This window comes from Tursiops truncatus, chromosome 10 (assembly GCF_011762595.2).
Source record: "Tursiops truncatus isolate mTurTru1 chromosome 10, mTurTru1.mat.Y, whole genome shotgun sequence".
NCBI lineage: Eukaryota > Metazoa > Chordata > Mammalia > Artiodactyla > Delphinidae > Tursiops > Tursiops truncatus.
This window is the reverse complement of record NC_047043.1, coordinates 101658552-101672517: the sequence shown is the minus strand read 5'-3', so window position 1 is coordinate 101672517 and position 13966 is coordinate 101658552. Positions and strand designations below refer to the sequence as shown.

Genomic DNA, 13966 nt, shown 5'->3' with positions numbered 1-13966 from the left:
TTACTTTATTCTATCACTGCACTGTCTGGCCCGTTTGGTAGATGAAAAAACTAAGGCTCAGAATGGTTAGGCGTCTAAGGCCCACGGCTGGAATTGCAGTCCAGTAGACACCTGGCCCCAGGTGTGTCTGCGTCGCGGCCCTTCTGTCATCTGGGGGGCAGGTCCCCCCGGAAGCACAGGAGTGCAGATGACAACCGACAGCAGGACTGGAAACGGGGAGGTTTAGGCCAGCCTGGCACTGGCGAGGCCCTGGGGCCTTGAGAGGTGTTTTTGCTCTGTGTTTTTAATCTTTGTATCCCTCCAATTGGCCCCATAAATGCCCTGACATCTTCCCCACAGAGGTTTTATTTAAATTTAAAAGCTATGCGGGAAAGAATGAAGCACCTCTCTGCAGGCTTCATGCCTGTGTGAACACCAAGTCGTGTGCGGTGTGATAAAGGGAGGCTGGGCTGCAGAACCAGCAGGCCTGGGCTCAAGCCCCTCCGCGCCCCCTGCTCCCCTCCACACCTCTGCGAGAAGCCACCAGGCACAGGGCGTAACCACCAGTGTCTGCTTCCCCAACCGGCACAAGACCCCACAAAGGCAGCCCAGCACCTGCTTTCTCCCACTAAGGAAGCCACAGCCACACTCATCTCTAGACAACCAAAGTCACACTGGGTTCATTTCTTGAATAAAACACCTCCCACAGGCACTTGCCAGAGAGATTTCCCATGAGTCACTGGAAGAAACTGATCAATCAAGGAACTTAAAACAGGTGAACGCAAACAACCAGCTTTGAGCTATATTCAGACTGTCACAGAGAGCCAGGCCTCAGATCTGGATGGTAATTTGGAAACACCAAAAGGCAGGCTGTTTCTTTTCTCTCTTTAGTCTAAAAAAGAAGGCTTTTCATATTGTTTTTCAAACTTCTACGGCCAGACAACATAAATAAGGCACGACAGTTACTCCCACCCACAGATTTGGCCAAAGGCAGCTGATAAGAGGGTAGTTGACCTCAAGATTAAAAGCAGGTAACTTAAAATTCCGTTGGAGGTGTTTCGTGTTTGCATAGTACAAACATTCTTTTCTTTCAGAATGCCCCCATGTTGTTCAGCTCACTTCACCAAACGTTAACAGAGACAAATGCGATAGGAAAAAAGTCGTTCCTATCATGGGCCTTACAGTGTAGAAGGTGTCAAAGTAAATAATGACAGTCCCACAGTGAAAATCAGGATAATCCTCGAATATTCTCTCTCAAACAGTCTCACAAATATCACTGGGACTGTTTGCAAAGCACTACAGAACATTATGACCATAGTAAGAAAGAATTTAGCCAACATTCTCAGTTATGAGGACCCTTGCACAAATCTGGCTGAAAAAGGGCTCTTGGTAGACCAAACTGCAGTTCCTTATATATAAAACGCCCCAGGCAAGCTTTCCCTCCTGTCGCAAGGACTCCCAGGCCTGTCACTTCGCCCCCGCCCCTCTTTTCACTTAATTATTTCCCTATCAGATAAAACGGAAGCAGCGTTTCTGGATCTGGGCCAGGATGATAGCTTTCTACATTGAAGCGGTGAGAAATCACCATGGTCCGTCACAAGGAACTCTTCATTCTTCAGACTGTTAGACAAAGAAAGATCTCGACTGGGAGCCTTCCCAGCCACAGAGAAGGTCACCCAAACGATTAAGGAACTACATACTGATTCAGGCAACAAATTCTGATGGTTACTATGGATTTTGTTACGGATGAAGAATCAAAGACTTGGCCTGGGGACGTGTGTGTACATGTGTGCGTGCATCTGTATGTGCTTGTGAATGTGCCCGTGTTCGGGGTTTTCTCATGACCACACGGCCCTTGAGATCCTTACTGTTCTGGTCTGAATGCTTTGGAAGCATCCTGAGGCCGCGCTGGGCTGTGTACGGCACTCGCGCTGAGAGCATGGCATTGTCTGAAGTCCTGTGGGGGAAACCAGGGCCCGTTCTGTGCAGAGAGCGCTTTATAAACGTGAGAGAGGGTGACTTGGCCTGCGGCAAGTTCTTACACAAACACATCCCGACTTTGGGGCTTTTCAGTGGAGGTTTCTAATCAGCCTGCATTCAATCCCACACTCAACAGAAACTGCTGGTCAGACACATTTTTTGTTTACATAACTGCACATTTTTTACTTACAAACATCCCGTGGAGAACGTCTTTTCCCAGTTTCAGTGCATGAATCAGAAGTGGAAAACTGAGGAGGAGGGAGGACTGGAAGGGGGCGCCCCGGAGCGGGGGCTCGGCCCCGGGCTACTCACCATGGTCGTGGGCGAACACCAGCAGCTCCAGCCCCACCAGCATCCGAGCCAGCTCGTCGTAGCGGCCACAGTGCTCCCCCGCTCCGTGGGACACAAAGACCAGGGCCCTGCAGGGATGAGAGACGGCTGTTAGGAAGGTGCAGGCCATGGAGGCCGTGTCCAGGGCGGGGCAGGGCTCCGGCAACATCAGCGGAGAGTCAAACACTAAATCACGGGTCTAAGTGAGAGGGCACGCTGTTAAAACATGGGCTCCAGGGTCACCCAGAACGGAGCCGGTTCCTATAGAACAGTCACCACAACAGTGTCTCCAGCTGGGGGCTGAGGGAGTCCCGGGAGCTCACTTCTGCAGGTGCTGGCGTATGGCGGGCCCTCCATCGGCCCCACCCAAGGGGCCAGACCTGAGCCAATCAGGGCACCAGGGTCGCAGCCGCAGTCACTGGCTCAAGTGGCTCCAGCCAAGTGAATGGGTCCAGGAGGAGCCGACCCTAGAGGACAGGTCAACCCAAGAGAGGAGAGGCACGTAGGGGGAACCCAGTCCTAACGGTGTTGTCTGGGCCCTGAACCCAGCCAGACCTGAAGCCAGCACACTCCCAGCCCTGCTCCTGGCTGTGCCGTGCAGGCACTGGGTTTTCTGTCACTTGTGCCGACAGACAGCTCTTCCCACTGTCGTGCGGATTTGCCCTCAGCTGCTGGAGTTTGTGCTCCGTGTGCACCTTTTCTCCCCTTCCCCCCTTTGCCCACCTGGCTCCCTCCTCCCTCCCTTCCAGGCCCCGCTCAGGGCCCCTCCTCTGAGGGAGATTCCACAGCTTCCTCTGGGCTCCACACCCTCTTCCCAGCAGGGGCCAAGCGGCTTGCTGCCCTCCCCGCTGGCTGTAACCTCCTTGAGGACACACTGACTCACTCTCTCTCTCCCTCTCGCTGCCTCTTTGTGGCTGGCACGGTTTTGAGCTACAGCTGGCACTCTGCAAATGCGGTTTGAATGAATGAAGGAAGGAAGGAAGGAAGGAAGGAAGAGGCTGTGACGTTCTGAAATAAACACGGTATCTCGCACCCAAGATCTGTGCGGTGGAAGCCTCAGGCCTGCAAGCAGAGCCTGGCTGGGCGCCCAGTCCCCCAGCCGCCGAAAGCCTTCCATGTGGTGAGCCCACCTGCGGACACAGACAGCAGCCCCCATCACACCGCGGCTCACCCCAGAGTGACCCAGCAGTGGAGGGTTACAGGAGGGCACTCAGATTCTTGAATATACACCTGCCCAGTCTAGTACTCAGCATGCAGCCCAGGGAGGCTAGAGTCCCCTTCAGGCGAGGGAGGAACTCCTGTGAGCCACGCCCATAAAGACGAGGGCGGAGGGAGAGGGGGCAGGAGGGGGAGGACAGCAGCTGCCCTTTCACGGAGCATTCACCACGTGACAGTTCCTCCGCTAAGTCCACATACAGGTTTCTAACCCTCATAATCATCCTACCCTTACCTTCTTTACAGCTGAGAGTGAAAACCAGAGGTCACACAAGCGGGTAAAATGTAGAGCAGAGCATGTCACCACCCGGCTTCCAGGTCTCCAGCGGGCAACCAGCAGGCCCAGAGTACAGGTCGCCCTGTCCCTTCCTGTCTCACCACTCCTCGGCCCCTTCCCGCTCACCGCCCGTCCTCGCGAGGAGCTTCCGGCCATTCTTCAGCAGCACCAGCTCCTCCCACCTCAGGGTCTTTGGCGCGTCTCCCCGGAGCATCCTCCCCCAGACCTCCCATGGCTGCTCCTCGTGCCTGGGACTCATGGAAGACGTCTCCTGGAGCGGCCTCTGTCCCTCTGACCTTTCTGACCTACACTGGGCCCTCACTGCACATCACAGTTGGCCCTTGTTCGCACTGGGCCCTCACTGCACGTCACACTTTGCCCTTGTTTGCACTGGGTCCTCATTGCACCTCACACTTTGCCCTTGTTTACACTGGGCCCTCACTACACATCACAGTTTGTCCTTGTTTACACTGGGCCCACACTGCACGTCACAGTTTGCCACTGCTTTGCTATTCACTTGCTCACTCGGTTCCTGGCTCTCTCCTCCACTTCGAGGTCAGCTCAAGAGGCCAGAAGCCTTGTCCACCTTGCTGCCCCAGCCTAGTGGCACTGGCACATACGTGGTGAGCGAGCAGACTCCTGGGTTCTCTCTGCAGCTCCCCTCTGCACCCCGCATTTTATTCTCTGAGCAGCACACAAAGCCCCAGCACTAACCTCAGTTTCCTTCTGCATCTGTCCTCCCTGCCCTTTTCCTAAAATACAGCAGACATCTCACACCCTCTTCACTGCTCCACGGAATGTCCAGCCACCTCTGCTTGATCAGACGTCAATCTGGGCAGATTACACCTGCCCACCTGACACTTCCGGGGTCGGCTGATGGGATGTCCCTCAGCTACCCAGAGCCTGGCTGGAACCTCTAAAGAGCCATCATCTGCCGTCGGCACGAGGGGCTGTGCTCCCAGAAGGGGCAGCTCAAGCACTTTAACATCCTTGGGGAACGTGGCAGCTGCTGGATTAATTCAGCCCACAGCTAACGCGGACAGACAAGCCGGGTCACGTGACAGACAGCCTCTCCCTGCGGCCAGGATCCACTGGGTGGAGGAGGACTTCAGGGTCTCAGTTTGCATCCACAGGAGTGGCACACGGCATCACTGCCACCATGCCTGGAACTGTCTGTTAACAGAGCCCAGCCTGGACACAACGTGTGGGAGAACGGGTGCTCTTACTGTACAGGAACAACTTCTCCCCCAGCGGTTCTCAACTCGGGCCACACCTGAAATCACCTGCAGAGCCTTCCAAAGTGCCAAGGCTGTGTCCCACCCCCGGAAGCTGCTCTGGTTAACTGGTCTGGGCGGGAGAGTGCCCCAGAGGTTCCGCTGTGTGGCCGAGGCAGAGAAGCACCTCTCACCACGTGCAGTGCGGCCAACGATGCTGCTCAGACGCCACGTGGGATCCCCAGTGGCGAGAAAGCAGCCCTTCTGGCATGGAGACTATTGGGGCCACTTATCTCCCGGAGGGACATGCTGGGTAAACCACAGGCTTACCTGGATCGCTGTAGAGGCTTCTGAGGCATGCTGCCGCCACACACACACACACACACACACACACACACACACACACACACACACACACACACACACACACACACACACACACACACACACACACACACACACACACACACACACACACACACACGCACACACCCGCACACACACACCCGCACACACCCCCCCGCACAGATGGGCAGCACCTGCACGCTCGCCTCCCCCAGACCCAGGCCAGGCTTCTCCACGGACACGCCCTCCGGCACTGGCCTCGACTGGTCCTAAGCTGCTGCTGCCATTAAGTGGGGTCCCCTTAGTTGCTAGTTTCAGCTCTCACCTGGACCCCAATTCCGAAACATCAGTCTGCCCTCCTGCTCCCTGGACCTGAGCCTTTATTTTGTAGAATGCGTCTAGCAAAGTGAAGATCCAGTCACATGAGACTTCTCGCTGCGTCAGAGAGAAGCTACAGGCCCCGTGGTCACGCCCTCATCTCCCTTCTCCCCTCGGCCGAGGGCTACCCTTCTTCCTAGCGCTCAGATAAGCAGATCGGGGTGCACTGCTAAATGTTTAATAACCGTAGGGAGTGGTCCTCATTTGTAGGGTTTGCCAGTTTCCACGGTGTAAATGCTCTCAGCACAGCGGATTTCAAGTTATTAACGTGACACCACTGGACACGGTGCTGGGGAGAGGTGTACACAGTCGACTCCCGAGAGCCAGGCAGGTGGGCGCCGGCACGGAACCCCTGCGCCAACCGAGGCCTCTCTGGGGACCCCTCTTTTCTGACTGTGCTTGGACTGTCGCTTGGGTCTCAGGCCTTTTCTGACCACCTCAGGTGAAGGGTCCCTTCGGCACGCGACACCGTCTGAATCACTGGTCCACGGCCACGCCTTGCTTTGCCTCCCCGACCCCTGGCCGGCACGTACTCTCCAGAGCAGAGGTCTCACTGATCTCATTTATGCCCAAGTTCTCAGCTGAGGAACATGCCGGCACACACAGGAGCTTAGGAAGGATGTGCTGACAGGCTGCAAGACCCCTGGAGCCTGGATCCCTCTGCCCACCGCACCCCACAGGCTCAGACCTCATGCCCGGGGTGTCCCTCTGCCTCGCCCCACCCACCCGTCAGGAGACCTTCCCGCCTCCCCCACCCCCAGGCCTGCTGTATGTGGAGCCCCTGCTCACTGTCCCGTCCTGCGATCTAAACCTGAGGCCGGGCCCCAGCCCCTCCCAGGTCCCCACCTCGCTGCCACGGGAACATCCAGCCATTTCCCGAGCTGCGTGTTTACGCTGTGTCTCTGGGGAAAAGGGAACCCCCCCAGCACATTCACCACTGCATGCTGGCCGTCACTTGGCATTGCTCCTTTGGGGTTTCACGAAACCCCGTGATTACACTTCAGCTCTGGGAAACAGCACTGTGGAACCAGCACGCCAAGTAAATAAACACCAGCCTCACTCAAGGCTGTGAACAGGGAGCAACGCCTGAAGCCAGGACAACTTGGTTTGATTCCCGGCATTGCCGCTCGTGACCCCGGGCAAGGCCCCTAGCCACTCACGGGATGGCAGCAACGGCAGTCCTTTGACTGAGATCACCCAGAAATACTGACTCAAGGCTTAACCACGTGCCAGGCCCCAGGGACACGAGACGGACGAACAGCACTGCCCCTGCCCTCACACAGCTGACAGTCCAGTAGGAAAGACAGGCCTCAGCAGAGAACACACGTGTCAGCGTGTGCTGTGAGAAGCACCGTGAACACACAGGGGGGCTGCAGGGAGCCTGATCCGCCCTGGAGGGAGCGGCCGGGAAGGCAGGCCGAGAGAGAGACAGGCGTGGTGGGAATGAGAGCTGTCCTTTGCAGGGTCCTGCCCACCCCAGGTCCAGAGAGAAGGCCTCCCATGTGGACGTTGCTGCGAAGAGCCGGGGGTTCTGCATGCAGAGGGTGGGACCGAGCAGGGCAGTGACCCGATCTGACTTCCTGAAGCCCCCGGAGCTGCTGTGGACAACAGAGCAGGGAGGCAGGGGATGACGTCTGCCGAGGAACCCGCGTGGCCAGGCCCCCAGCAGGTGCCAGGGAAGGCAATCCCCTCCCTCCTTCCTCCCCTCGTGTTTGCATCCCCGACAAAGGACGGCAGCGGAACGTCGGCAAGGCCGTTTATGCAGACAAGGCAATACCCGCAGCGGCGGCAACGAGGCTCCAGAAGACGCTGGCGAGGATCTTCTTCCTGGAACTTCTTCCCGGCTGCGGCCAGCCGGGAGCCAGTTGCTCCCATTCCGGGAGAGGGCGACTGTCGGCCCGGCCCCGGGAGCAGATGGCCTGCCTGGCATCCAGCCTGGGAGGCGGGGCAGCTCCCAGTAAAGCACGTGCCGCCCCTGAGATGAGCACGCTGCGGAGCTCCTCGGCATTTACAAGCCAGCCGCTCTACCTGTGCCTGGGTTTGACAAAGCGGAACTCGCCCTCCATCAAATAACCGATTCTCTTTATTCCTCTGCTTGTTCATTGTTTAAGTGACTGACCTCTCTGGGGCTCAGTTTTCTCAGCTGTAAAAGGGGGACAATCCTAAAACCACTGACCACAGAGGAATCACAAGGTAAACAAGAAAACAGGTGTGGAAGGCTCTGGGTCCTGCCTGGCACTGTCCTCGGTGAGGATGTTTCTCCGACGGCACAGGGGGGTCCTACTTGCAGCCTGGAGGCCGGTTCACGCTGCAGCCCCCGTGAGCTGGCTCCTGCAGCTCTGTGGGCCTCGGTTTCTCCACCTGTGAAACGGGGGCACTGGCGCCTCCTCGATGGGGTTGGAGATGAGATGAGAGAAGGTCTGTGGAAATACGCTGAGGGGCTCTGCAGCCCCTGTCATGGGCTCTGCCTCACTCACCCGCTGGACAGCGAGCCCATTCATGGACCCACACTGTGCAGAGGCCCCTGGAAGGGTGGGCGGGAAACGGGCCAGCAGCCTCACGTGCTTCGAAGACAGAGACCGGTGCTGGGATGCAAAGAACTCATCCCCACCTATTTCCTACAGGACTTCGGCCTTGGCTGAGCCCTGCTCCCACCTCCGTCTGCACACCTGCAGGGTGGGCACACGGCCGTCAGGAGAACTAAGGGGACCAACGTACAACACTCGGCCTGGCCTGGCTGAAGGAGAAAACGTCAGCCTCCTTCCTGCTCACCCTTTTCCCAGACATGCTGACTCATCAAAGGAAGAACTGACTGTCCAGCTGAAGAGATGTTCTGCTCGTTTTATTATTTTATTTTATTAGGGGAAAAAACAAAAAAAACAAGGATTTCTTGGAGGAGATTTTTGGTCGGAGGGACACAGTAGATGTTTGCACCAGCAGGCAGCAGCTCAGGTGGGGTCACCTGACCCGGGAAGCGGCAGGCTTTGTGGGCACCAGCCCGCTGACCCTCATAACGTCCCCAATGCAGGGGGCGCGAGGGGCTCCTCCTGCCTCTTCAGGGGCTGCACTTGCTTATTTCCAAGGCGTCCCGCTCAGAAAACTAGATGGACACAGCAGCATCCACATCCACCACGCTCGTTACTGCCAAGGTTTATGACGTAAAAAAATTCCCCTGGGGCTTCCCTGGTGGCACAGTGGTTGAGAATCCGCCTGCCAATGCAGGGGACACGGGTTCGAGCCCTGGTCCGGGAGGATCCCACATGCCACGGAGCAACTGAGCCCGTGCGCCACAACTACTGAAGCCCGTGTGCCTAGAGCCCGTGCTCCACAACAAGAGAAGCCACCCCAATGAGAAACCAGTGCTCTGCAGTGAAGAGTAGCCCCCGCTCACCGCAACTCGACCAGAGAAAGCCCGCGCGCAGCAACGAAGACCCAACGCAGCCTTAAAAAATACAAACAAAAAAACCCAGCGCATGTGTCACCAGGCCTGCGGGTGGGACTGTGAGGCTGGCTTGGACCCCTTCCCCATAACGAGAGCGGGAGCACGCCGGGCTCTGCAGAGTCCAAACCCAGCTGCCGGAGGACTTGGTTCCTCCTCCCTGGCAGGGCTCCCACAGCGTGAACAGTGTGCAGCAGAGACAGAAATAGAACAGAGCCAGTGAAGGGGGTCTAAAACTTCACAGAGGGAACTAGAAATAGACCTCTCGTTTGTAAAACAGATCGATAATGCCTATCTCCCGGGCCTTGTGAGGAATGATTGAGAGAATTTATGGAAAATAACCCAGCAGGACGCGGGGGGCAGTCAGGCGTTATGTAACAGCCAGTGCTGACAGCTGGTATTTACTTTGGCCAGATACTGGTCTAAGTGTGCTGGGCGCCAGCTCACTCAGGGCTCACGAAAACCCAGAGGTGGGCACCGCTAGACGCCCCACTTTACAGATGAGAAAAGTGGGGCCCCGAGAGGCTAAGCAGCTCTCCTGGGGTCACAGAGCTGTAAGTTTTGAACCTGCACGCTGGGCCACTGTGGGACCACACGATAAGGGGAAGACACCACGTGGCCACATCCAGATGTGCAGTCAGGTGGCGTCCCGAAGGCCCTCGCCCCGGGCAGTAGTGGGAGACTGCAGGATACCTACGCAAGGTCTGCTCTGAGTCGATAACCCTGAGATGAGCGCAGCAGGCCCTTCGCTTCCCTGACTCACTGGACTTAGGAGCACGAAGCGGGGCTGAAGGCCATGAGTAACCCGTCGTGCTGCCTTCCCAGAGCCTCCAGAGTGGACGCCTGGGCTGCCCGCCTGCTGCCCGTGTGACTTCTCCTCCCGCCTGGGCCCCCACTCCCCACCCCCTTCCCTCCTGCTCTGATGTGAGCCTGGTCCTCCAGGCCGCTGGCTCCTGCCTTCCCCGCTGGAGAGCGTGGCCGGGTCCCCAGAGTGCACGTGTAAGGCGTGGCCGGCGAGCCCCTGTGAGGCCCTCTTCCGCTTCCTTTCGATGACGCGCATGCCCCCCACCCAATACCAAGACGCTCCCAGAAACAGAAGACAAGCTGAGCGGAGAGCACCGAGCTTCCCCACATCCCCGCGCTCTGAGCTGTACCCTTCACCACGAGCTTGTTTCCGCGTCGCCCGAAAGGCCAGATCTAGTGAGCTGAAGGCTCATCCTGCGCACCCACACGCCCTGCAGACAGAGCCGCCCGCCCCCCTTCCCCTCTGGGCTGTGTGCCCTCCTGGTTCAAAGCACCCTGCAGCCTCCAGGGTGACCACTGCGCAGCCAGAGCTAATGTCCACGCCCTGGTTACTCCACACAGTGGCGGCTGGTTATGTCTGTCTCTAGGCTGGAGGTGTCTTCTGCATCTCTTAGCTGTCCCAAGACACAGAAGCGGAGAAATTCTTATCTGCTGAGTGAGGTCGAGTCATCCTGCTGAATGAGCTCCCTGCTTACTGCGCCCCCAGGACACCATGCGGCCCGCTCACCCCAGCACTGAACTCCTGAGGCCAGGAGTTTTTCCCTCACTTTCACGGAGATTCTTCACGCTGCAACTGGTTCCACCTGCTGATGCTCCGTCCTCGCGGGAAGGAGGGGCCAGGGCCCTGTCCTTTCGAGTGCATTGTGCCTGGGGCCGCTCGGGGGGCCAAGTCCACACATCTCTCTATGGAGACCGACGGCTACGGACCTGGCTTTAAGAAACTCGTGCTAAATCAATCCATTCACTTTATCTTTATCTCACAGACCAGTAACGTTGCAGAAAAACATGGCTGTGCTCCACAAACGTCCTTCTGTAAGACCTGACGGGAAGGCCGCACAGAAAACCTAGAGTCACCAAAAAGGGGTGAGCTTTAAAAATCAGCTCTCCCTGAGCTCGGACCCCACCCCCGCCATCTGAGAAAGTCACTCGGGTAGGTACCCGTAAAAAGGGAAACGCAATCCCTGCCTCGCAGAGGTGTAAATGACGACGCCCTCAAGGTGCCTGCCCAGCGCGTGGCGCTCGGCTTCCTCTCCCTGCTCAGCCCACGGCGGCGCTGCGTGAGCCGGGCCACCTGGGAACTCACCAGGGTGCTTGCACGTGCAGCTCCTGCTCCACACAGCCATTCGGTTACCAGGCAGGTCACCTCCTGGTCTTCCACTCTGGGTATTCTACACATAAGCAGCCCCACCTGTGCCCAAAATGGACCTAAAGCCAACAGGAGGTCACGACTCGAGCCACTTGGACACGGGAGCAGTGCTGGACTGTCAGCCCACCCAAGGCTGCAGGACCTCTCCACGCCCCATGGCTGCCAGCCAGCCAGAAGTCTTCCCGGCTCCAACACGCTAACAAGAGTGGCTCCCACCAAAGAAATAAAGCAGCCGAGTGGAAGCAGGCGTGCAGCAGGACGACAGCCGCCCGGGGCCTTGGCTGGCTCAGCAGCTCTCACTGCAACCCACGCATGTCCACGGGAGGAAGGGCCTGCTTTGGCAGATTTGCACAACGGGGTGGTTTCAAAAACCCCACTTAGCCTAAATCCCCATATGTCGACGTTACTAAAACATTAAAAAACAGGTAATGTGTGTGTGTACGTCATAACATAGTTTGATTTTACAAATGATAAGAAGGGCTATTTTGAGTGCCTGTGTGCCAGGGGCTGGGCTCTGCACTCTGTGTGCACAACCGCATCCCCCAGGCTGGAAAAGCTCTGGATCTCCTGGAGCCTTCTCAGATTTCAGTCTATTCCCTCTCCGTAAGTGCCCATTCTTATTTTACAGAATGTTTTATAGCCAAGTCTTCCTGGATCCTGTTGGAAGTTATTGGAACGTTTCTAAATTTCTTGTGGCAAAGCTACCTGATAATACGTTTCCTCGAGTCCTCAGAAGGATGCCCTTCTGTGGAGCTGTAAAGTCTGGATTTCTGGTGATTTTCATCTTTTGCTCATCCTTTTTGAAAAAGGTCAAGATGTGCCCAGTATCAAGAACTGAGGGGCAATTGTGACGGTCCTGCCAAAACCTTTTAGTCCAGCTGAAGCAAAAGGGGCGGAACTACCCCTAGGGAGCCACCAAGGCTCACAGCAGGAGGAGTAACTAATGCTCCTGGTGAATCTATGAAGGGACAAAGGCCACCAAATCTCCACAAGTATAATATGAAAAAACGCACACACACACACACACCCCACACATAATTTATGTAAGTTTGAAAAAGGAATATGGGTCATTTTGAAAAATGGAAAAATACAGACACGCATAAAGAAAAATCAAATCCATCCATAATCCCACCACCCAGTGACACTGTCAGGAACATTACATTTCCTTCCAGGTTCTCCCTCTCCACAGACATTAAATTTTGTTTTTCATTATTTGTAAGTTAATTATAAATTTATAATTACAACTTACAGCTGTAATTATGGTTTATAATTGTAATCACACTTATGTTCCATTTTGGACCCCTCTTTTGATTCCTCAACGTCTTTCCATGAAGTTTCCTGCAGGAAGTGCAGCACCACCTACTTCCAGAGCTGCTGTGAGTGAACGGACAGAACACCTGAGAAGGCCCCCCGGCACTGCGCCCGCACCTGGGAAGCACCCAGGAAATGGTCAGACGATAAACATCCATCCTGCATCCGGAGCAGACATCACTAATCAACCACAGCTCCCTGTTCTGCTAAACCCAGGAAGCCTCTGAGCCTTTTCAGCTCCACACTCGGGACTCATACTGTATTCCTACACTGGGTCCTGGTTTTGAAAAGGCTGGTTCTGAACAGCTTCAATTCCTAATTCCCCCAGGATGATGTCACCACCACTTGGAGCATCAAGGCTCTCGCATTCTGTGGACCTGCAACTGGTCCTTCTGCATTCAGCGCGGCCTTCACGAATGAGTACCGTGAAACCACTGCACATGGGTTCCAAAATCGGGGTCTGGCCTCCCAGCATCACGACAGTGATGGGGCTGGATTTAGTTTGAGACCAGAGCTCCTTGATTCCTGGGCCATCGAAGGAACACTGTCACACAACCCTCCAGACAGCAACACATGGAAGCCGATGGTGCCCCGGGAGGTGTCACAGGACGCCTGGAGCAGCCACTCTTCCAGCACTGACCCCACTCAGCAAAGGTTTCCCTGTGCAAGGATAATGAAATCCCAAAGTTGGCCTGCCCTGAAGTCAGTCAACTAGGAAATCACAGGCCACACCAAAGGTGTGTTTCCATACAAATGTGCAAAAGCAAATCCAGCATCAACCAGCTTGAAGCAGAGGGCGATGGACAGTCTGATGCATTTTTAATCCGTAACTTATCACACTGCTAACATCTCTCTTTGGGCACTTATCGCATCCCCCCCGGGCCACCCGTGTGCCGGGGCTTACCTAGCCTGCTAATGTGATATCTCACCTACTCCGCAGAGCCCTTGGGCTCCTGCGACTGACAGGTGTGCCTGCAGTCAGGGCCAGCAGGGAGCAGCATGCGGTGCCGCCCCGTCACCGGGCATGGGGGGTCCGCACCAGCCTGGCCCCCAGCCCCACTGTCCTCGTCTCTCTGCAGAGGACGTTATCCCCAGACTGCTCACCACTCTGCTTCCAGCACACGCACTCCTGGGGCTCTGCCAGCTTCTCCTGGTTGGCTCCCCTCAGCCCTCCGCCCCGTGTGGCTGTCCCCGAGAAGACCTGGGCCTGACAGAGCAAGGCTGAGGTTCCTCGCCAGCGCACAGCCTTAATGTCTGCAGGCAAAGCAAGGTGTCTCGAGGATGCACAGGACTACCACATCTCCTACGTGATATGTCCCTTGACCTTT

General features: G+C 56.4%; 1 protein-coding gene across 2 annotated transcripts in view; it reads right to left on the bottom strand.

Annotated features, from left to right (window-relative positions):
• Window positions 1-13966, bottom strand: part of MGLL (monoglyceride lipase) — a 101366-nt gene that overhangs the window by 64656 nt on the left and 22744 nt on the right. For both annotated transcript variants that reach the window (XM_033865547.2, XM_033865546.2), the window contains exon 3: window positions 2272-2378. In XM_033865547.2, the coding sequence (XP_033721438.1) occupies window positions 2272-2378 (107 nt within the window). The remainder of the gene's footprint in view (window positions 1-2271; window positions 2379-13966) is intronic.